Raw genomic sequence first — 23,340 nt, 5'->3', positions numbered from 1 at the left:
TTCTCCCTTCCTTAAATCCGAGGTCCTGGGTCTGATAATGTAGCATGCAATACATGCTGCACAGAAGGTGTTTTGTCTTTGAAAATTGCAGTATCGAATAGTGTTTCTGAAAGTTACAAAGTCACATAGATGAGGCTTTAGGGGGGTCCTTGAATAAAAGCATAGAAACTGGACAGTGTATGTTGAATTTGGCAGTCAAGGAATAATTTGGCATGGCCTCAGCCTAAGGATTGAATATTGTAGAAGGTGTGACAGGAGAAATTTAGCAAAGTAGAATGGAGTACTCACCTGAGGAATGCAGGCATCACAAGCCTAAATATGTATAAGCACATTAAGTAATGGGTGGTTCTGTATGGACAGAAAAGGGACTGTGGCCAGACTAGGAGGCTGTATCTCGTATGAAGAGGCCGGCCACTGCTCAGCTGTAGGTGATGGTACCATGCAGAACGGGAGCCAAATCCAAGCTTTAGTGCAAAAGCTCTTAATTTGAAAATATCAGCCAGAAGTTCAAATTTGAAAACACTATATGAGCCTAATAGGCATTATCTGTATCTGCCAGTTTGCACTCTTCTGCAGGTTGACCAGAACTATTGAATCTTTAAAACCACAATGAAAGAAAATAATAGTCAGATCCTAAGTTGTATGTCAGAATTGGTCCTAAAAATTAGTAGGTTCTAAGTCTTTGAAATTTTTACTGAACAAGATCCGTAAAATAACCGTATGTGTCTTCAGAGAAGAGAATATGATAAGACAGAGTCCTTGTCTAAGTTTTAACTGACATGCTGTGACCTGTATCTCTTTTCTTTTTAATATGTACTATACCACAGGAGCGGCCCTAGAAAAGGCAAAAAGACAAAAAATAAAATAATAATAATAATAATATGTACTATAATATGTTTAAGAGAAACAATGAATTGTTTTCATTCTTTTTTTTGATTTCAGATATTGTATATTTTCAGTTACAGAATTTCCAGTTGCTACTTTTAAACTATTTTTTATTTACCTGCTGAGATTGCATTATCTTTTCATTTTTTTCATTTTTTTTTTTTTTGCCTGGGCGGAGCACACCTACAGCATATGGAGATTCCCAGGCTAGGGGTCGAATCGGTGCTACAGCTGACGGGCTACGCCACAGCAATGTGGGATCCAAGCCGCATCTGCAACCTACACCACAACTCACAGCAACACCGCATCCTGAAGCCACTGACCAAGGCCAGGGATCGAACCTGTGTCCTCATGCATACTGGTCAGGTTCATTACTGCTGAGCCATAACGGGAACTCCCATCATTCAATATAAGCATATTTTCCCTTCCATCATTGAGCACAGTTATGATAGCTGCTTCAGCATCCTTGTCTGCTAGTTGCAACATTTGAGTCATCTGAGGCTTGGTCTCTATTGATTGTCACTGTTTATGTCAAAGTAAGTTTAAGCTGAATCCAAAACATTGTGAATATTTTGGAGACTCTGCATTCTATGATATTTCTCCAAAGAGTAGGGTTTTTTGCTTGGTTTGTTTGGGTTTTTTTGTATTGAAGCAGATAATTTGCTGTTTAGTCCTTACCTGTGGTACTCCACAGAGGCATAGTTTATGGGGTGGGCCAAGATTTGGGTGGATTTTGTACTAGATTTAGGGCCTTCTATTTCTTGACCTTTCTTTTCCAGGACTCCCCATAAATTCCCAATGACTGTGGTCATCCTGACCCCTATCTGGTAGTTGTTCAGGCAAGAAAAACTAGGGTTTTCTTTCGGAATTTTTGGCACCTCGTGTAGCACCATCTATGGCATGACCACAAATTAAAAGCCAGAAACAGGAGTTCCCGTCATGGCTCAGTGGTTAATGAATCTGACTAGGAACCATGAGGTTGCAGGTTCGATCCCTGGCCTTGCGCAGCGGGTTAAGGATCCAGCGTTGCCGTGAGCTGTGGTGTAGGTCACAGACGAGGCTCGGATCCCACGTTGCTGTAGCTGCGGCGTAGGCCGGCGGCTACAGCTCCGATTCAATCCCTAGCCTGGGAACCTCCATATGCCGCGGGAGCAGCCCAAGAAATGGCAAAAAGACAAAAAAAAAAAAAAAGCGAAACTCTCCCTGTGCCATTCCCTAATTCCAAGTGTCCAATCCTTTCCTAAATCTGCCTGCTTTTGTTCATTCGCCAGTGCTTCAGGTGGTTGTCCTTTGAACTTGTCCAGAGTTTATCGTGGTCTTAAAGAGGATTGACTGGGGAGGAGCTTCCTCAGCCATATTAGAAGAAGAACGTCCTGCCTTTGTTTATAAAGTCAAAAAAACATAGCATCTTCTGTGAAGTTTGCTCTTCTAGAAAATGGGCTGTAGAAATTACCTTGATGTGCTAAACAACTCATCAAAACAGGTTGATGCCATAGAAGATGTTTTTTGTTTTTGTTTTTCTTTTTTCTTTTGATCTTATGGAATTATACAAGGAAAAGTCAAATCTCCCATGAAAGACCTATTCAGAAAATCCTATTCAAGAAGAAGACCATATTTAAATTAGTTTTTCTTAATATCATTATCCAGAGATTGAAGCCAGTACACTTCAATGAGAAGAGAAAATCTGGAATATATCCTGAAAAGGTTCATAGGAGAGTCCACATCCACATTTCTTTCTTTCTTTCTTTTTTTTTTTTTTTTGCCTTTTCTAGGGCCGCTCCTGCAGCATATGGAGGTTCCCAGGCTAGGGGTGTAATTAGAGCTGTAGCCACCAGCCTATACCAGAGCCACAGCAACTCGGGATCCAAGCCACGTTTGCAACCTACACCACAGCTCACAGCAACGCTGGATCCTTAACCCACTGAGCGAGGCCAGGGATTGAACCCGCCACTTCATGGTTCCTAGTCGGATTTGTTAACCACTGTGCCATGACGGTAACTCCCCACATTTCTTTTATGACTTTGAAAGTGAAAAAATACTATATTGCAGTGATTGATTTCATCCCAGCCAACCCCACAGGAAGCCCAAAGTTCTGGGCTCCTACCAGTGGGGAAGATGGCCTTTTTTGCCACCTGGAGTGAGCTCTCCTTGGAACAAGATTTTCTGAAAGGAAGAACCATGCACATGTGTGCATTTAAGCTGCCCCTATTTTTACTCTGAAACAGAGTTCAGGAATGTAGAGTCTTTTCCACTGGTATAATTACTTTCTCTTTTCAAACATGGTCCAAAAATTGCTCATAAAATTAAAAGACTAAGAGTTCATCAATCAAACCTGAGGTACTTTCATGAGAAGTTTAATAACTTTCTGGGAAAATAATGACCTCAGGGGGAATAAAAAAGACTCTTAACTAGGATGCAATAAATGAATTAACTGCAAAACTATTAACCACAAAACAGTGTAAAGCCAGGTTTCCTAAATAAAATGAAAATGGATTATTTGCCAGTTTAGATTTTTTGTCTTAAGGGAAATTTCACAGTTGATCTGAAACTAATGGAAGTACAGAGCCTGCCTCTGCATCTATTGTTCCCCCCAGAGGCTTTTTGGGGGCACCATTGAAAAATTATAGACAGCCCTTAGCCTGCGATTTATGCATTAAAATAATGTCTCATGTCTCCCCACATGCTTTGTACTGAGCTATGCTTCTGATAGCGCCTATTAATCAGGCAAACTCACGTCAGCATGCATTAGCCATTTTCAAAAACATCCTGGACCTGTGTCATTTTTGTTTACAAATTTGACATAAATGTTTAGAAATCCACTTGGGGATTGTGCTGAAAGTATACAATGTGAGCCTATAAATACTCCTCCCAGATGTTCCTTCATTACGTGGTGACATACGCCAGTCCTTTACGCCTCACTTGAGTGCACGTGACCTCCTGTGACCTAGTCACTTGTCACAGGAGTGTTTCCACTACTATAACTAAGGAGCTCTATAGGCAGCTGGCTGCCTTGATCCATTGACTGTAAATTGACAGGTTTTCCGTCAACTTGAGACCTCCCCAGAGATTGTGGAACATAACCCCTCCCTCCAGAAACTCCCCACCCTGAGACCATTTTGAAGAGAACACAGAGACCAGGCAAAGCCCCATGCTCAAATATACCCTACATTTTCAGCACAGCTGGTTGTGGATTATCCAGTTGCGGATGGAATTCCTAAGATCCTCTCCCTAAAAGAGGAAGAGCCACTATCAAGAACACACAGTAGCAGAAGGCCAACCCTCTGGCGCCATCTTCTGTCACTGCCAGGGAATAAACTACTCAAGAATCTCCTTAGCTCTAACTACTACGGTCACTTTCCCTTGATGTTCATTTTAGATCCAAAATAAGCGTCATTGATCATAATAACAAGAGCATACACATAGAGAGGGGACTATGTACAGGCACTTGTGGAAACACTCTAGACATTAACTCAGTCTTCCTAACAGTCCAGTGAGGTGGGTCTGGTGACTATTCCCATTTTACAGATCATAACATAGAAGCAACGAATGGTTAAATAGCCTGCCCCAGGTCACTCAGTGATGAAGTAGTAGACGCAGGATTTGAATCTGGTTCTAGAATCTGTGCTCGTAATAATTATGCTGCTGCTCCTTTGTATGGAAGCAAGATTTATTTTCTCCTGAATTGAACTTCATGCTCGCTGTTTGCAGCATAAAAGTAAAACAAGTACTTTGCAAGGAGAAGTGTTATGCAGATCCAGAGCTATTTTTAGGACCTCCTTGGCCACCAGCCTCTACATTGGCATCCTGAGGAGCTCAGGAGGAGTTGACAGACTGAAGCCCTTGTCCAAGTGAATGGATTTATGATGTTGGACATAAAACTTGAGTCTCTCCCACTGGAAGCTGTCAGAGCCCTCCTGTGCCACCAGATGCCAGCAAGAAGGGCTGTCCGGATGCATCAGCATTGTTCAAAATGTGTGGTTATTTCTGTTTTCTTGTTAGGAGGGCCACACATCAAAGTACAGTTTCAAGCCTTACACCTCATGGTCATGGCGCTGCCTGATGCCAACAGAGACACAGCCCAGGTAAGTGGTCTGGACCTGAGAGTCTGTCATCGACGCTTATGGGTCAGAGGAAGGGGCTCCAATGGCACAGTGACAACTGAGATGACAGCTTATCAACCTGCTGAGAATGCAGCCAACCTGTTGCCTTTCCGTGTTCCCACTGCTGTTCTCCTAGGATGCCAGGAAAGAAGATACAACCTGAATCTTCTTTAAACTTTTCTGTTTCATTCACTCCATCGATTAGAGATTTTGATCATCTACCACATGCCAGGCACAGGCTCGGGTTAAGAGTAGGAGGAAAAAGCAAAGATGGAGGACCTAAGCAGAATAACGTCAGGAGTAAATGAGACCGCTGTGGAAATTATAGAATATAACGTTGTTGGTCCTCAGCTGCCCACTTCAGTCCAGTGGCAAAAGATCTCACAAGTGTCCTTGGGAAGGAAATGTGAAACCCCTGATTTAAATGAAATTTCTAGACTGCTCATGTCTTACCCTTTATGAAGATAATTTAGTTTAAAGAATTATGGCTTCTCAGAATTTGAGATCTCCTCATGGGGTCTTCTTATGTTCCAGATGAAGAAAATTAAGCTCAGAAAAGCTATTTCTCCATGAATATATGATAGGACATTTGATGGAATTAGAGCCCATAGTGCTCCATTCCTCACTCCTTCCTTTTATTTCACATTCATTTCTTTGCTTTATGTTTATAAAAATCAAAGTTTCCATTTGCAGTTTTGATAATGATTCTGTATACAATAGAAAATCTGTTCTAAGGGCAGTGGATGCTTGGAAACTTCCAAATGAAATCAAGGTGAGGATGAGTTGGAAAGAATCCATAATTTTGAGACCCATAAACCTGCCAAAAACAGAGATGCTTCTTAAAGTCACCCCCTTGTGAGACATTTCAGTTTGGTGAGGACCTCTCCTCCCACACACAGAAACCATCTGTGTCAGTCATTATATTCTCTGCCCAAGGATGGAGATTGGCTAAGGGATGAGAATGTCTGTTTCTAATACCATTTAGTAACTTTCAAAAAGCTAGAAATTTATTAGCTTTGTTTCTTTGGCTTTGTCCAAACAATGTCTTTTAATCCACTTAAAAAAAAAAAAGAATTCAGTGTGTCAGGGGTTAAGATGTCATCTCCCCTTTCACATAACTGAGGATGTAGCATTATCAAAAAATTTGGTACCTTGCTAATAGAAGATCTTCCGTCTCTCTCACTCTGTCCCATCCTTAATTGTGACTGGAATGAAAAATCGAACCTAGTGTTCTGTAAAGATCAAGATTTCTGGCTCAAGAGTCAGGCTTTCTTGGATCCGGTTCTGGCTCTGCCACATAACTGGTGCTAGTCAAAGTTACTCAGTCCCTCTCCACTTTGGTTTTCTCATCTATAAAACAATATCAGCAATAGTACCTACCTCATAGGGTTTGTCAGGATGTTAAAATGAGTGCATATATTTATGTAAAGTAGTAAGAATAATGCCTAGCTCACAATAAACCTTGAAATAAATGTGAGGTGTTGCTACTAGTATGTGCTATTTTCTCATTACAGATACTGTAGCAGAATTCAAACTTGGGAAACCAAAGAGCATTGCTTTTTAGGATTTCAGTCCTCTTGGTGAATTTCAGGAAGTTCTGACAAGCCTTTATACTTTAAAGGCCCAGCTAAATTTTATTAAGCTTTTCCAGTTTTTTTAATGCTAAGCACAGCTGCATGTAATCATTTCCCTTTGGTCTGCTGAAGATTCCAGAATTGAAGTGCAGTAGCAAAATAACACCCAGAAAGTAAAAGTTTTCAACTTTTCAATTGAGATTACTTTTGGACTGAGGCATGAGATACTCATATTTTTGTGGCTTTTCTTTCATTTCTTTCTATCCACTTTACTTTAAAACTTTTTCTTGAGATATCATTGACACATAACAAATTAGTTTCAAGTATACAACATAGTGTTTTGATAGTTGTATACATTGCAAAATGATCTCCATAATAAGTCTGATTTCCTTTCATCACCATTACAAAAGTTTTTCTTTGATGAGAATTTTTAAGATTTACTTCAAATATGCAGTAGAATAACATTGCCTGTAGTCCTCATGCTGTGTATTATATCCCCATGACTTATTTGTCTTATAAATTACTTATTTTAAAACTCATGTTTTTTAAAATGGGTTTTCCTTTCCCAAGGAAACAAAAAGTAGATTTTAACAGTAATATCTGAAATTAAGAGTGATTTTTAGAATTACTTTTTTTCCTTCACAACAAAACTGCATTTGAAGTTTATTTGAGCAATAGTGTCTTCTCTTCCTTACTATTTAATTTTAATATGTGTCAAATTTGCTTAAGGTAAAAGAAAATTTTAAAATGTAAACTATTATTGGAGTTCCCATTGTGGCACAGTGGTTAACGAATCCAACTAGGAACCATGAGGTTGCGGGTTCCATCCCTGGCCTTGCTCAGTGGGTTAAGGATCTGTGAGCTGTGGTGTAGGTCGCAGATGCGGCTTGGATCCTGCGTTGCTGTGGCTCTGGCGCAGGTCGGTGGCTACAGCTCCAATTCCACCCCTAGCCTGGGAACCTCCATATGCTGCGGGAGCAGCTCAAGAAAAAAAGGCAAAAAGACACACACACACACAAAATACAAACTATTATTTATGGATATCATAATATAATAAATTACATAAAATGGAGCTGTATTTATGAAGCAGAAAATTAAATAAACCCTTCACATTCCTCACTAGCACTTTTAAGCAATTAAAGGGGAAACATGACAGATTTAACCATTCTGTAGCTCTGACAACTTTCCAGAGGTACCGTAGAATGATAGAAACAAATGATAGTGATCAGTGATACTTTTTCATGATATACAATCACTGGTGCCACACAATGCTGTTTCTTATTAGGCCCTCATGACATTCTTCAATAAAGTCATTGCCAACGAATCCAAAAACCGGATGAGTATATGGAACATATCTACTATAATGGCACCAAATCTTTTCTTCAGTAGAAGCAAACACTCCGACTGTGAGGAGTTACTCTTAGCAAACACTGCAGCCCACATCATCCGCCTGATGCTTAAGTACCAGGAAATCTTGTGGAAGGTGAGTAACAGTGTGGTACCTGCTTCTCCTGTGTCCACTAGCACCCAGGGAGCGTGAAAGCTCGTGAGCAGACCGCGCCCTGTCTGTGGCATCTTTATGTGTTCTTCAGGGCTTTCCATTGGAGTCCTGATAGAGTTTTCTAATCTTTACAAGGTCAGAACCACAGTTCCTGGTCCATGGTTCCAGGGTACTGAGTGGCCAGGAGTTACCACGACTGAAGACAGACTCCACCCCGGACGTGTAACGCAAGTGTTTGCCTTCTAGTCAAGCTCTCTTTCTCCTCCAGGTTCCATCTTTCTTAATCACTCAAGTCAGAAGGATGAATGAAGCGAGCATGCTGTTGAAGAAACAGCTCCCAAGTGTCAAAAAGCTGCTGAGGAGGAAGACCATAGAACGAGGGGTAATAACTAAAACTAAACAAATGCTCAGATATCATGACCACTCAGGCAGGCTCCTGTTTCTCAGGGATGCACAAAATACCTTGTAATGTAGACCCCAAATTGTTATATTTTCACACACTGTGAACATTATGGAAAATCTGTTCATGAGAGTACTGTGGTTGTTCCACCGTATTGAATTAACGTGCTTTTTGGTTGAAGTTTTTGTATTAATTCTAACAAAGTTATTTAATATTCTGTTAAGTACTTAAGGGTAAAATATTTCTTACAGATCCTGAAAGTCAACATTTTAGCCCCTGTGAACTGGATTTACGGGCAATCCAGTAGTCAGTATATCTGACCAGTAGAGGAGATTTCTTCTGTGATTGAATGTTAAAAGGATAGCTAATCCTGGGAGTTCCTGCTAGGCACAGCGGAAACAAATCCAACTAGTAACCATGAGGTTGTGGGTTTGATCCCTGGCCTTGCTCAGTGGCTTAAGGATCTGGTGTTGCCATGAGCTGTGGTGTAGGTCACAGATGTGGCTTGGATCTGGCATTTCTTTGGCTGTGACGTAGGCTGGCAGCTACAGCTCCAATTTGACCCTTAGCCTGGGAACCTCCACATGCCGTGGGTGCAGCCCTAAAAAGAATAGATAAATAAATAAATAAATAAATAGATAGATAGATAGATAGATAGCTAATCCTCAAGTCATTTTGTGTAATTCATTGCATTTCAAAGAATTTTTGCCTTAGCATAGGAAACAGGCATTAGAAGAATGATTTTTATCACTTTAATTTGAGGCTGATCATGAGGGTCAGGCATAGGAGGACACAAAGGTACATGAAACTCACTTTGCCCTTAAAGGAACATGCATCTAGTGTGACAGAGAAGTGTACACAAGAGCCATGGATGTGCCAGACGTATTGTAACAGCAAACAATGTGCCAGGGACCATGCAGAGGAGAAAGAAATTCTTCATCTCAATAGATGAAGAGAAAGTATTTAATGAAATTCCACACCCTTGCAGAATAAAAAGGCCTTAACACACTTAGAAGAGCGTTTTCTCAAACTGAAGAAGGGACTCTGAAAAACCCACAGCTAACATCTTGTAATATCCAGTTGTCTCAGCACCATTTGTTGAAAAGACTACTCTTTCCCCAGTGAATGGTCTTAGCACTGGTGTCAAAAGTTAATTGACCACCAGGTTTCTTTTTTCCTCATCCTCTTAATGCAGTATATATTGATTGGTGTTCATACGTTGAACTAATCCTTTTTTCTTGAGATAAATACTGGCTAGGATGTGCAATCTTTTTCTTGAGATAAATTGGCCAAGGTGTGCAGTCTTTTTAATATGCAGCTGGATAGGTTGCTAGTATTTTGTTGAGGATTTTTGCATCAACATGGTCTGTAGTTTTTCATTTCTTGTCATGTCTTTGTTTGGGTTTGGTATCAGGATAATACTTGCCTTATAGAATGAGTTAGGAAGTATTCTCTCCTCTTCTTTTTTTGGGAGAGTTTGAGAAAGATTAGCATTATTTCTGTAACACAAATGGAGTAGAATTCACCAGTGAAACCATATGGTCCTGGACATCTCTGTAGGATTTTTTTTTCTTTCTTCTTTCCTTCCTTCCTTTCTTTCTTTTATTACTGACTTAAGTTCTTTACTTGTAGCTCTCTTCAGGTTTTCCATTTTTCTTGAGTCAGGATTGATAGTTTGTATATTTCTAGGACTTTTGTCTGTTTCAACTTGGTTATCTGATTTCTTGAAAAAATTGTTCATATTATTATCTTAAAATCCTTTTTATTTGTTAAGTTTTGTAGTAATGTCCCCATTTATATTCCTGATTAATAATTTGAATCTTTTCTTGGTGAGTCTAACCGAAGGTTTGACCATTTCATTGGTGTTTTTGAAAAGCCCACCTTTGTTTCACTGATTTTCTGTATTTTTTGTTGTTGTCGTCGTCGTTATTCTCTAGTCCTCATTAAAACTTGAGTCTTTATTGTTTCTTTCCTTATGCTCGTTTTGAGCTTAGCTGCCCTTTTTCAGTTTCCTAAAGTGGAAGGTTAGGCTCTTAATTTGAGATCTTCCTTTTTAATGTAAGCATTTACATCTATAAATTTTCCTTTGGGCACTACCGTTGCTCCACCCAACAAGTTTTGGTGTGTTGTCGTTCACTTTGGTTCATTTCAAAATATTTTCTACTTCCTTTTGATCCATTGGTCATGTAAGCATATGTTGCTTAATTTCCATATTTGTAAATTTTCTAAATTTCCTTTTATTACCAATCTCAATTTTATTCCCTTGATTACAGAACATACCTTGTATTATTTTTATATTTTAAGCTTCATTTAGACTTGTTCTGTGGCCTAACCTACTATCTGCTCTGAACAATGTTTCATGTGTCCTTAAGAAGGGATTTTGCTAATGTTGGGTGGAGTGTCTGATAGATGTCTGTTCAGGTCTACTTGGTTCTAGTGTTGTTCGAGTCTTCTCTTTTCTTTGTGACCTTCTATCTATTCTGTCCGTTATTGAAAGTGAGCTATTGAAGGTTCCAGTTATTATAGAACTCTATTTCTCCCTTCAATTCTTTCTTTTTTCTTTTCTTTTTTTTTTTTTTTGCTATATGTCTTAATATGTTTTTGTTCCTCAGTTCCTCCATTATGGCCTTCATTTGTATAAGATAGGTATTTTCTTGTGTACCACTTTAATTATTTTGTTTTTGTTTTTTACTATATATCTTAGAATTATCTTTTTAGTAGTTACCCTGGGGATTATAGGTGACATCTTAATTTATAATAAACTAGTTCATAGTAATACAACCCTAAATTTAGTATATAAAAACTTTCTACTTATTTACCTCTGACTCCCCCCCACTTTATGCTGTTATTGGTACAAATCACAGCTTTGTAAATTGTGTGCCCATCAACATAGATTTATAATTATTAGGCACTTGTCTTTTAAGTTAGGGAAAAAGTGGAAGACATAAACAAAAAGTATATTAATATTGCCTTTTATGTTTTCCTAAGTAGTTCCCTTAACTGGTATGCTTTATTTTTTCATGTGGATTCCAGTTACTGTCTAGTGCCCTTTCACTTCAGTTTGAAGGACTCTCTTTAGCACTTTCTGTAGGGTCAGTCTGCTAGCATTGAACTCTCAGCTTTTACTTATCTGAGATTATCTGGGAATGTCTTAATTTCACCTTCATTTTTTAAGGACTGTTTTGCCAGATAAAATCTTGGTTATCAGTTTTGTTTTGTTTTGTTTTCTCTTACAATTTTAATATTATCACCCCACTGTCTTCTGGCTTCCATGGTTTCTGCCCGGAGATCAGCTGTTGTTATGGAGAATCTCTTATGCATGAGTTGATTTTTCTCTTGCTGCTTTTAAGTTTCTCTCTTCATGTCTGTCTTTTGATAGTGTAATTATGATGTTTCTCGGTGTGTATCTCCTCAATTTTATCCTGTTTGGAGTTCATTTTTAGATACATAGGTCAATGTCTTTCAGACATTGTTACTTCACATATCCTTTCTGTCCTTTTCACTCCTCGAATGCTTGTGTATACGTTGGTACCTTGATAATTGTCTCACAGTTTCTCTTATGTTCTGTGTGTTTTTCTTCATTCTTTTTTCCTCCTCTTACACAGCCTGGATAATCTCAATTGACTGCTCTTCAGATTTGCTGATTTTTTTTTCTTCTGGCTCCTTAAATCTGCTGTTGAACCCCTCTAGTGGACTTTTAGCTTCAATTGGACATTTCAGCTCCATAATTTCTTTTTGGCATCTTTTTGTAATTTATATCTTTATTCAATATTCTTTACTTGGTGAGTTATTATTCTCATGGTTTCAAGTTCTTTAGACATGATTTCTATTGGTTCTTTGGGAGAATTTAAAGTAGCTTTTTCTTAGTAAGTCCAACATATAGGCTTCCGTAAGGAATTTCTTTTGAAACTATTGACACTACTTTTTTTTTTTTTTTGGTTTTGTTTGTTTGTTTGTTTTGTTTTGTTTTTGCTGTGTATAGGCCATATTTTTCCTGGTACTTTTTGCCTGTCCCATAATTTTTGTTAGAGAATAGACATTTTGAATATTGTAATATGGCAACTTTGGATTTTCCCCCTGCCAGGATTTGTTGCTGCTTGTTGTAACTGTTGTTCATTTATTAATGACTTTTCTGCTGAACTAATTATGTTAAGTGTAGTCTTTGTTTTGTGTGGCTACTGAAGTCTCTGTTCCATCAGCCTGGTGGTCAGCTGATGTTTGTTCAGAGATTTTCTTAAATACCTGGAACCAAAAAAAATCTCCCCGTCTTTGCAGATGAGCTCTGTGTGCTCATGTGCTTGACACACCTTCAGCATTCAGCCAGGCAGTTTACAACTCTGCCTGAACCTTTGGTTCTTGCCTGGACAGAGCTTAAAGGTCAGCCAGAGGTGAAAGCTTAAATTCTTTTCAGGTCTTTCCTGAATATGTGCACAGCCCTGAGCCTGTACGTGACCTTCTAGAGTCTCAGGAATATGTTGGAGCTTTTCAGAGACCTCATTCCCCAAAGCAGCTCATTCTCTAGGCTTGCTTTCTCAGCTTTTTAGTTAGTTTATTGTTTTTCCCAGCTCTTATCCACTGCATCAGGCAGCAGTGACTAAAACATTTGCCTATAAATGTTTCCAGAGTTACACCACTCTGGCACTGGTCAGGTTCCAAGTCAGGCAAGCTAAAAGCAAGCCCTTGAGCCAGTCTTCCAGGGAACAAATAATTAGAATTCTTTGTGAATGAGGTTCATGAGCTCCTTCTGGTACCTTTAACAAGACTGCAGGCTGTTCTTTTCAAGGTTGTCATGGAGCTGTGGAGCCGAGCTGAGAAAGCGTAAGTTAAAATGCCACAGAGTTCACTGTTCTTATCAAAATTCAGCTGTTTTTCTCAAGCATTCCCCTGGTTGCCACTTTAGGGTTAGTGTCCAGGGTTCTGAAGAAGTTGACACTGACAGTTTTTGCCAGTTTAGTCATTGCTTTTATAAAGGGCCAGACTTTAGAAGTCAGTACTCTGCAATTTCATTCTGGAAAATTTTAATGGCGTAAGTATATGTGTGGAGCTGAAGCTGAGGTCAGGGCAGGCTTTGCAAGCTTGGGAAAATTATAGTCTTTCTCTGAACCTCAGTGTTCTCATATTTTCAATTTGGGAGGAAAAGTAATATATATTCACTGAGTTGTCATGAGCATCAGCTCACATAATGTGGGTGTTAAGCACTGTGTACACTGTATAATGCTATATGAATGTCAGTTACTTTAATGTTTTAATTGTAAGTAGAGTCAAGTAGATTTTAAGACTATGAGTAACGTGGAAGCAAGTACTTCAAGATGAGGAAATAGGGCCTTTCTTTAGTTCTGTTGTACTGTACCATGTTGTTACTTCTTCACTTTGATTAGAACAGATAGTTCCCTGACAGTTTACAAAATTCAAAAGGTTGGAAAAGGAGAAACCATAGAGTAAAAATTGGCCACCTCTGACTGCTCCTGAGCACAAGTAATGTCCCCAGTGATAGCCTCTGTGTGCACTGGAACACACAGGTACTAGTGTTCCAAAGAGGTGCTATGACACACAAGCAAATGCGAGCATACGGTCTTCCCCCTTTTAACATGAATGGTAACATATGTGATACACCATCCTGCATCTTCTCTAATGACTTCGGAAATCACAGTGATTATTCTATAAAGTCCACAAAGCCTTCTTCTTTGCTTCTTTTGCATGATATTCCATAGACACACCATAAGTTATTGAAGTGTCCCCATATGGTTGAACAGTTAGATTATATCCAATATTTTGTTATTGAAATGTATGCATCAGTGAATAAACTTGTACGTATGTCATGTCTCTCAAAGTCTATCTGTTGGATAAAGTTATAGATGTGGAATTGTTGAGTCAGAGGGCACATACATTTTGTAATTTGATAAATATTGCCAAAATGTTTTCCATGAAGATTGTACCAGTGTAAAGTCCCAAGAGCAGGACATACTTGTTCTTCTCAACATTAATCCTAAAGACTAAATGTGTTTTATTTAGGTTACAAGCCCCAAGACTTCAAAGGTACTACAGAAATCACCCTCTACAAGAAGAATGGTAAGAAAACAAATCATTTTCTCTTCCCCATAATTATTAACTCCCTACATAGTGTTCTTTGCCTACATCCACCTTCTCTGTGTATAATTTGAGTCATGATATACCTTCAAACTTGATGTTTTCAATGTAGCCCCTGAAGGGATGGTCTAGGGACGCAACTAACTGTTGACTCAAAATTCGTGCTTAGGCATCTGTTCACAAGTGTGAATAGCAAAGAAAGTTAGAGGGAAATGTGATCGTTATGGTAACAGGCTTAATAACATCAGGAGTGTGGAATTTACCTTAAGAGGCTCCCATGGAGCTGGAAGAAGGGATGAGAGAGAACAAAAGAGTGTTTTAAGTATACTCTTGGCTGCAGTGACCCACTGGCTGCCTGCCGTGCCGCCTGCCAGCCCCAAACTCCTTGTGCCCACTCCCTGACTCACTTTCCTGGTTCTTGCCAGTAACAGTAGAAAAGGACTATAAGAATGGAACCTTTCAAAAAAATTAGTCTCCTAGAGCTGCAGTAACAACGCCACAAACAGGGTGGATTCAAGCAATAGGAATTTACTCTTTCACAGTTCTGGAGACTAAAACTCTGCAATCCAAGTGTGATTTTGCTTGGTTCTTTCTGAAGGTTGTGAAAGAAGGATCTGTTTCGAACATCTTCCTTAGCTTTTGCTGATGCCAGGAAGCCTGAGCCTTCCTTAGCTTACAGATGCATCACTCCAGTCTCTGCCTCCATCTCTATATGGCATTTGCCCTCACCTGGAATTCAGGGCCCACTGTCCTCCAGTTTGGCCTCGTCTTAGCTAATTACATTTGCAATGATTCTCTTTCCTAAGAAATTCATATTCTGAGGTCCTGGCTTAAGAGGTCAACATATGTGGTGAAGGGGACACAGATTTCTTCTAGGGGATGTATTGAGTCACTTCACATAAACCCTTGACATCAACCAAACCAGCCTTTGAGAATGTACAAATTTAAAATCATTGCATGAGCAGTAGTAGCCAGATCCTCAAATGGAAATTTATTTCTGCTCCTCTCTAAATAGAGAACTAATTTTTAAAACACTCACAATTTCAAAACAAAAGAAATTTTCCATTGAATTCTAACACAACAGAATTCTTTTGTTAATGAGACAGCACTGTACTTTGGATGTTCCATTTGGATGAGCGCTCCAAGGTGCCCAGGCTAATCAGAGCACATGAAAGCAGAGACACCCTTTCTCAACAGCTGTCCACACTCTGCTCTTCACAGTCTTCTTATCACACTTGAAGGGGTCAAGTTTGGTGTTCATCTGGAATTCCAGTTGGGGATGGCCATTCATTGCTACTGACTAAAGAAAAAGGATATTTGCAAATCCACATTTTCAAAACCTGAAATGTTTCAGAAGGGTGATCGTCTTAAAATAAATTGAAATATAGAATTCTGCTTCAAGTAGGTTTATTTAGGGCATTGTTCAAGAAAATTCACCAAGAGAAATATTAGACTTTTGTCATAACCCAGTTTTACTTCCCTTATAACTTTAAGGCATTATGATGGGACCTAAGCATATACCAAAAGTATATCCCAGGTTAAGTTTAGTCATTAGTGAATTTCCTGTTTCATTCTGATTAAATCTGAGTCATGGTTCCATGGTTCTCTAGTTCAGAATGCCACTGATTTTCATATTTCTTAAGTGCAGTCATTGTGTGATATTCACCTGAGTTTGATAGAATGTGCTGCATTTTTTCTCATTGGCAGTCTGACGTGCCAGAGGGAGTCATAAGGGTCCACGCACCCCTTCTCTCCAAGGTGTCCATGGCCATTCAGCTCAACAGTCAAACCAAAGCCAAAGACATACTGGCAAAGTTTCAATACGAGAACAGGTGAGTAGAAGTGAATATGGGTCTCTGAACAGAAGGATGAACTTGCATCTGCTGGGCAGCTCCAGGCATGTGAAAACTTGACCTTTCTGAAAAATCAGAACCTGTTACTTTATAGGACTTCACTAGTAAATGAAGAATCAAAAGTAGAGAAAGAAGTTAGGTAGACCATAGAATTATCAGTAACAAATTTTTTTTTTCAAGGAATTTCTACAATTGGGATTCTTAATGGTTATCTTCTATATTGGTGGCTTCATTTACTCAATGCATTTTACTTTTTATTTGCATATAAAATATAGCAATTTACTTTTGTAGATGTCTTGATATATTTCCAGTTACTTCATTAATTTCAGGCTCCACTGGGCTTTAACATGGTTATATCAGGGAGAGTTTATGTAGTTGAATGAACATCATAACTGTTGGGTTTTTTTGCATATCTGCCTTAAGTCACCTTAAAGAGCATACATACATCATGAAAGTTTTTGTTCAGGCATGCAGCACTTAAGGATAAACATATGCCCTGAGATTTTTTTAAAAATCTAGCCATTGTAAAACAGGTATAAATTGGTGGTCTCTAGTAAAACTTATGGTTATCCCTTAAAAGAACCTTTCCTGGAGTTCCCATCATGGCACAGTGGTTAACGAATCCGACTAAGAACCATGAGGTTGCGAGTTTGATCCCTCGCCTTGCTCAGTGGGTTAAGGATCCAGCGTTGCCATGAGCTGTGGTGTAGGTCACAGACGTGGCTCGGATCCCGCGTTGCTCTGGCTCTGGCGTAGGCCGCGAATACAGCTCCAATTCGACCCCTAGCCTGGGAAACTCCATATGCCATGGGAGCGGCCCAAGAAATGGAAAAAAGACAAAAAAATAAAAAAATTAAAAAGATTCTTTCCAATCCTATTAAAAAGAAGTCGTCATGATGGCAAAAAAAGACAATTGCAAAATGTTATCTACTGCAAGCCTCCATTTATATAACAGTTTGGAAATGGAGGATATATGAGTGTTTGCCAGAGGTTGAGAAGGGTGATCCTGGAAATTCGAGTTGCCTTGATACCAAAACTAGACAAAGACAGTACAAAACAGTCAAACAAACAAACACTGTGGAACAATATCTCATGAGTCTAGATACAAAAGTCCTCAGCAAAATGTTAGCAAATGTAATACAATGTATATTAAAGAAATTATACAGCAAGACCAAGTGGGATTTTGTTCAGGTATGCCTTGCGAGATTAGTTCAACCTTCAAAAGTTAGTCACTGTAGTCCACTGTATCAATTGGGAAAAAAAAGCATATTATCATGTTAGTTGCTGCAGAAAAAGCATTTGACAAAATCCAACACTCATTCTTGATAAAATGTCTGAGCAAATTCAGAAAAAGAACTTCCGCAACTTGATGAGATCATCTATGAAAACCTACAGCTAACATCATACTTAATAATGAAAGACTGAATGCTTTCTCTCCAAGATCAGGAACTCCAGTCTGATTCAACATACTAGTGGAAGATTAAGGCACTGCAGTGAAGAGGAAAAAAGAGAAGGCACAGAGATTGTAAAGGAAGAAATAAAACTATTTGTATCTGCATATGACATGATTAGCTACATCAAATTGTTTAATCTTTAAAAAGAAAACACCTCCCAGAACCAACAAGTGAGTTCAGCAAGGTTTCAGGATATAAGATAAACACCCCAAAATCAGTAATATGTAGAAATCAAATTTAAAATCAAAATTATGCTACAGCTGCAGCAAAAAAAAAAAAAAAAAAAGGGGTGAAAGGACAAGCTAAAGACTTGAAGAAAATATTCATTAACTCATATCCAACAGAGGACTGGTATCTAGAATGTACAAAGAACACTCAAAACTCAATACCAAAAAAACCCCCAAACAATCTGGTTTGAAAATGGGCAGGAGACATGAACAGATATTTCATGAAGAAGATATGGAAGAAGATATGCAGATGACAAACATGAGGTAAAAGATGAGATCATCTATGGAAACCTGCAGCTGACATCATACCTAATGATGAAAGATCATCAGAGAAAAACAGTGATCATGGTTAAACATGAGAATGGCTAAAAAATAATGGCAACACCACTTACTAGTGAAGATACAGAGAAACGGGATCCCTCATGCGTTGGCGGTAGGCATGCAAACGAATACAGTCACTCTGGAAAACAGTTTGATCGTTTCTCGTAAAACTGAATATGCAACTACCTTGTGATCCAGCATTCCTGTTCCTGGCCATTTATCCCAAAGAAATGATGATTATGTTTACACAATCACCTGCACACAAATGCTTATAGCAGTTTTATTTATAATAGTTGAAAACTGGGGAAAAAAAAAAAAACCATATGTTCTTCAGCAGGTGAATGGCTGTACAGACCATGGTCCACCCGCACCATGGTATGCTGCTCAGCAGTACAGATCAAACCACCAGCGTGACTCTCCAGAGGCATGGTTTGAAATCATTCATCTTCTCTGCCTCTCTCCTGTGATGGGGGAAAAAAAAAGAAAAAAGAAAAAAAGTCAATACAGAAAAGTTCCATACTTTGTGTGTCCATTTATAGAACATTTCTATAAATGACAAGTTTATAGGATTGTAGACTCCAGGGATGAGGAATGGAGGATGAAGACAAGGAGAGGGCGTGGGTGTGGCTGTAAAAGGGAAACAGCCCTTGTGGGGAAGATTGAATCCATGTGGACCTTCTGGTTGTGCTATCGCAGTATTTATTTATTGCAGTGGTTATGGGGGAAACTAGGTAAAGACTACACAGAATGTGTCTCTATACTTCCCTTTAACCACATGCACATCTACAGTTGTCTCACATACGATGTTTAAACAAGCAAAGAGGGCACACATCCTTCTCCCCACAGTGGAGAGCTGAGGACAGTCTTTCTGAAGTAACCAGTCTGATCGTGCAAGGGGACTAGAGTTCAGCGCCAGTCTTTCCAGACCCTTCTGCCCGGCATCCTCGTTGGCAGTGGAAAATTTAAATGGGGCACTATCTTCCCTGACGTGCTTTCGTTATAGGAACATGTCATGAAGTCAGCTGTAGACAGTGTGCAAAGCACCGAGCAAGCTTAGGAATGTGACATGGGCCAAGGAGAGGCTTCGGTTCAGTGTTTGGCAAGTCCAGAAGTGAAACCTGGCTTCTTTCGAACGGAGAGTGATGGGGCCAGTGACACAGCAGTATTAAACATCCAGCAGCTCCTGGCCAGCCTCGATGTGTCAGTGAAGTTTTCCTCTCTTGAATGGAGCTGGCAGAAGTGGCTCTCGGGCTGGCAGCTTCAATCTTGGTTTGAAGTCATCCATCTTCTCTGCCTCAGATGCTTGTCTGGGTCAAAAAAAAGTTTTTATCATCACTTCAGTCATAATGATGGTTTATGTGCTATATTTCACTCTAGGCAGAATGAATTGTTTGTTGCCATGGTTATTTAATCCACAGATTTACCTCAGATCTTGGAAGAGGATTAAAATTCTATTGCTTTCTTTTTTCAGTCATGGTTCTTCGGGATGCATTAAAATTCAGAACCAAAGATTATATGAAATTGGAGGTAATATAGGTAAGCATTCTTGAATAAAGTTTTACTCAAGTCTCTGATAACTCTAAAAGAAATAAAATGCTATTACTACAAAAGTATATCTTACAAGTTTCTTAGGTATAAAATCAAAATCACTGTGTCTGATTTTTAAAATCTCATATAAGAACAGTATGACTCTCCTAAAATATTTGCAGAATTTACACATAAATATTTGGGTTGATATGGAGCAGACTTTTGAGTCTTTTAAACGTGACTCTGAAAGTTGGAGATTCCCTTTCTGGAGATTCATGCCCAACGAAAGGAGAACATCGTGGAAGGTTCAGGCCCACGAATCCCTTTTTGTTTAACTGCCCTGTTTCACGCGCAGTCCAAGTTCATTCTTGCGACTTCTTGCAGGGAAAACAAAAAGGAACCAAAGAACCTTCCCTCTCCGAGCATCTGTGTCCTTGTCTTCTCCTGGCCCCCCTCATGGTCAGCATGAAATGCACGTGCTCCTGTTTAGGCCAGAGCCTCCCTCCTGCCGGATGCGAGCTCCGGTCATTCTCCCCTTCTGTCCGCTGTCATCATTTCCCTCTGCGAACACATATTTGTAACTTCGCTCATTGGCACAAAACTCCCTCTTGACTCATGTCTACGCCCCTGCGTTTCTTGCACTTCTGGCAAAAGCTCCTTGAGCCGGTCATCTCTACTCCAGTGGCCTCCTCTCCTTCTCTCTTGAGGCCACTCCAGTCAAGCTTCACCCCTCCACACTTCTCCGGAATTGCTCTTTTGTCAAGGTCACTGGAGAACTCTTAGGCTGTGGAATCCAGTGCTTCTTTCTGTCTTTGGGCACTGCCTGAGTTGTTCTTTCCCTTCTTTGAAAAACATTCTCTTTCCTGGTTTCGAGCCCCCCTAAGCAGCTGGCTCCCCGCCCCCCTGCTTCACCAGCTGCTCCTTCTGAGCCTCAGGTGCCTGTTACTCCTCGTCCTCAGGACCTCTGAACACTGGGACACCTCTGCACTGCTCTGCATGCAGCTCGATGCTGCCACTTCTCGAGTTCACTCCCTGCAGACACCGACTCTCATGCCCAGTCACCCACACATTTGGCCCTGGGGCCCCCACACCTGCACTGACTTTGCCCAGATGCTTTCCGTCAAGTGGTTCACTCCTCACTCCCTCGCCTCTGCCAGGTGTTTGCTGCTGTATTAGCTTCTCAGCAAGATCTTCCGGCAGGGCACCCTCTCTCTGTGCCTCCTGGCTCTCCCATTCTCATGTGTTTTTATCACTGTCAGACTTAAGTTCTCCTTGCTTATTTGCTACTTGCCTTTTACCACTTTTAGGACATAAGCACCCAAGGACAAGTATTTTTGACTGTCTGATGCATGGCTGTAGCCTCAGCTAGCATGCAACTCAAGGAATATCTGAGAAATGAATGAATGCATCAGTCAAGCAGTTAAATCTTGACAGTTTTGTTTGAGACTTCAGTACCATTTCAAACACACTCTACATACAGATTTTTAAATATATGTGCAATATATATTCTATATTTTTTTCAAATATATATTCAAATATACTTGCCCCATGGAATGATCTTTCTCTTTTTTTTTTTTTTTTGTGGTTATTATTACCAGATCTCCTGCTTATAGGAAAACCTAAATAACCATTCCTAAAATGAACTTGATGTTACTGTCTAGGCCTGGTCATTCTATAAAGCCTTTAAAGGACATGTATTATATAAATCATCATTAAAGAGTATCATATAAATGAGTTGATAACTGGAACAAAATCTTGCCATATTTTTCTGAGTCTGGGGAACAGTTTGCCAGTGGTTGATATGTCTGTGTTTTGCACAGTGTCATCTGGGATTTATTTGAAGTACTTTACTGTCAGAAAGAAACAGAGAAGGAGGAAAGGCCTGCTCCACTAAGAAATTTTAAACCATGTCTGCTTTTCTCTGAGAGTTCTATATTGGCCTTATTTGAGCCATAAACACACGTGTACACACATGCACACACAGCAGGGTGCGCCCTCGGAAACATTCTCTGACTTTTCTTTCTTTTAGGACAGCACTGCTTGGATCCAGATGCTTATATATTGGATGTGTATCATGTAAATCCTCAAGCAGAATGGGTGATTAAACCCCAAGCGATTGTTTGAAATACCTTCCAAGATGGCAGCCATCGTGTCTACATGCCCAGAAGTCCTTCCTACATTGAGTAGGGAAAAAAACAAGACTGCTTTTGACATGTTAGTTCCTAGAACCCTCTTGGTGTTTCTCAGCCCAACTGGTGTCTCCGGCCCATGTCAACACAAACTGTGCAAGAGGAGCTGGTTGACCACTCAAGCTGAAGCTCTCTTGATGGTTCCTTGATAGCAGTGAAGGAAAGAGGATATGACCTTTCCAGATGAAAGGCCAATAGAGAATATGGAGCTCCAATGATTTCTAACACTCTGACTTCACAGCAGAGATGAACTTGGTCCTATTCCTGGGAATAAGAGACACTTCTCGGGGTAGCAGATGCTACCAAACACAAGAGATGGAAAAGACTTTTTTTATGCTTATGTTTTTTATATATGCATATTGACCTTTTTGAACAAGAATGTCAGAAAACCAAAACTCTCTGCTCTGAAAAATAATTCAGATCTACTTTCCAAAGAGAATCAATTTCCAAAGTCACTCATACAATATTTATGCTCTGAATTGGAGGAGGAGAAACTTCTGTTTCAAGACCCCTGTATTGTTGTGTGTTGTACTGTATAACGGCTGTTGGCATTCTGGTGCGAACGAACATTTTCCTGTCATGGACTCTTGAAAGTTGATATTTTCAAAGTGTATTCTCTTATGAGCACAAGTCCTCATAGTTAAGGTAGGTTGACAAAGGGTGTTCTTGTGCTTTTATAACCTCCGGTGTAGTCAACAGTCACAGAGCCTCTCTTTTCTCATCATCGTCATGGTGCTCCGTGAATAGCTTTTCGTGTGCCAGGCACAGATTTCCTTTCTTAATCAAACATATCATTTTTTTTTTATATTTCACAAGCATGGATAATCACTTCTGCAGCCCCAGTTTTAAAGAGCAGAACTGCCTGTGTCCAACTGTTCTTTATCCAAGAGTGCTGAAAAATCCTGTTATATCCAGATTTTACATGTGGTAAAAGCAGATTTTGTTTCTGTTCATCAATCATAGACTTGGCCAGGCCCTGTGGATTAGCATCCGGCTTTCAAATCAGATGCATGGTTGGTGAGCTGAAAACTGCCTCGCTATCAAGATCCATGGAGCCATTTTCCAGAGCTGCAATTGGTGAGAGAGAAAACACATTTCTCCAGGATTCTAATTGAGAGCGAATCTCAGATGTGCCAAGGGGTTGGACAGCCTTGCCTTTCTCCTGGAGACTGTGATACAGTCCATCTAGGGGTGGCCGGAAGTGGGGACAGAGGTCTCATTT

At 39.7% G+C, this 23,340-nt stretch overlaps 1 protein-coding gene across 3 annotated transcripts in view; it reads left to right on the top strand.

Annotated features, from left to right (window-relative positions):
* The window catches only part of ARHGAP28 (Rho GTPase activating protein 28), a 155,625-nt gene extending 133,485 nt beyond the window's left edge, over window positions 1–22,140 (top strand). Inside the window, exons 12-18 of one of the 3 annotated variants that reach the window (XM_047793752.1) lie at window positions 4,885–4,967; window positions 7,845–8,042; window positions 8,329–8,442; window positions 14,473–14,529; window positions 16,255–16,379; window positions 19,874–19,938; window positions 21,964–22,140. In XM_047793752.1, the coding sequence (XP_047649708.1) occupies window positions 4,885–4,967; window positions 7,845–8,042; window positions 8,329–8,442; window positions 14,473–14,529; window positions 16,255–16,379; window positions 19,874–19,938; window positions 21,964–22,034 (713 nt within the window). In that variant the 3' untranslated portion in view covers window positions 22,035–22,140. Of the gene's footprint in view, window positions 1–4,884; window positions 4,968–7,844; window positions 8,043–8,328; window positions 8,443–14,472; window positions 14,530–16,254; window positions 16,380–19,873; window positions 19,939–21,958 lie in introns of all 3 variants that reach the window. The other 2 variants (XM_047793751.1, XM_047793753.1) reach the window with 2 other exon arrangements.
* Window positions 22,141–23,340: the final 1,200 nt, after the last annotated feature.

The sequence above is a fragment of the Phacochoerus africanus genome, chromosome 8 (genome assembly GCF_016906955.1).
Source record: "Phacochoerus africanus isolate WHEZ1 chromosome 8, ROS_Pafr_v1, whole genome shotgun sequence".
Taxonomy (NCBI): Eukaryota; Metazoa; Chordata; class Mammalia; order Artiodactyla; family Suidae; genus Phacochoerus; species Phacochoerus africanus.
The sequence above is the reverse complement of the archived record's forward strand: the minus strand, read 5'-3'. Positions and strand labels throughout refer to the sequence as shown.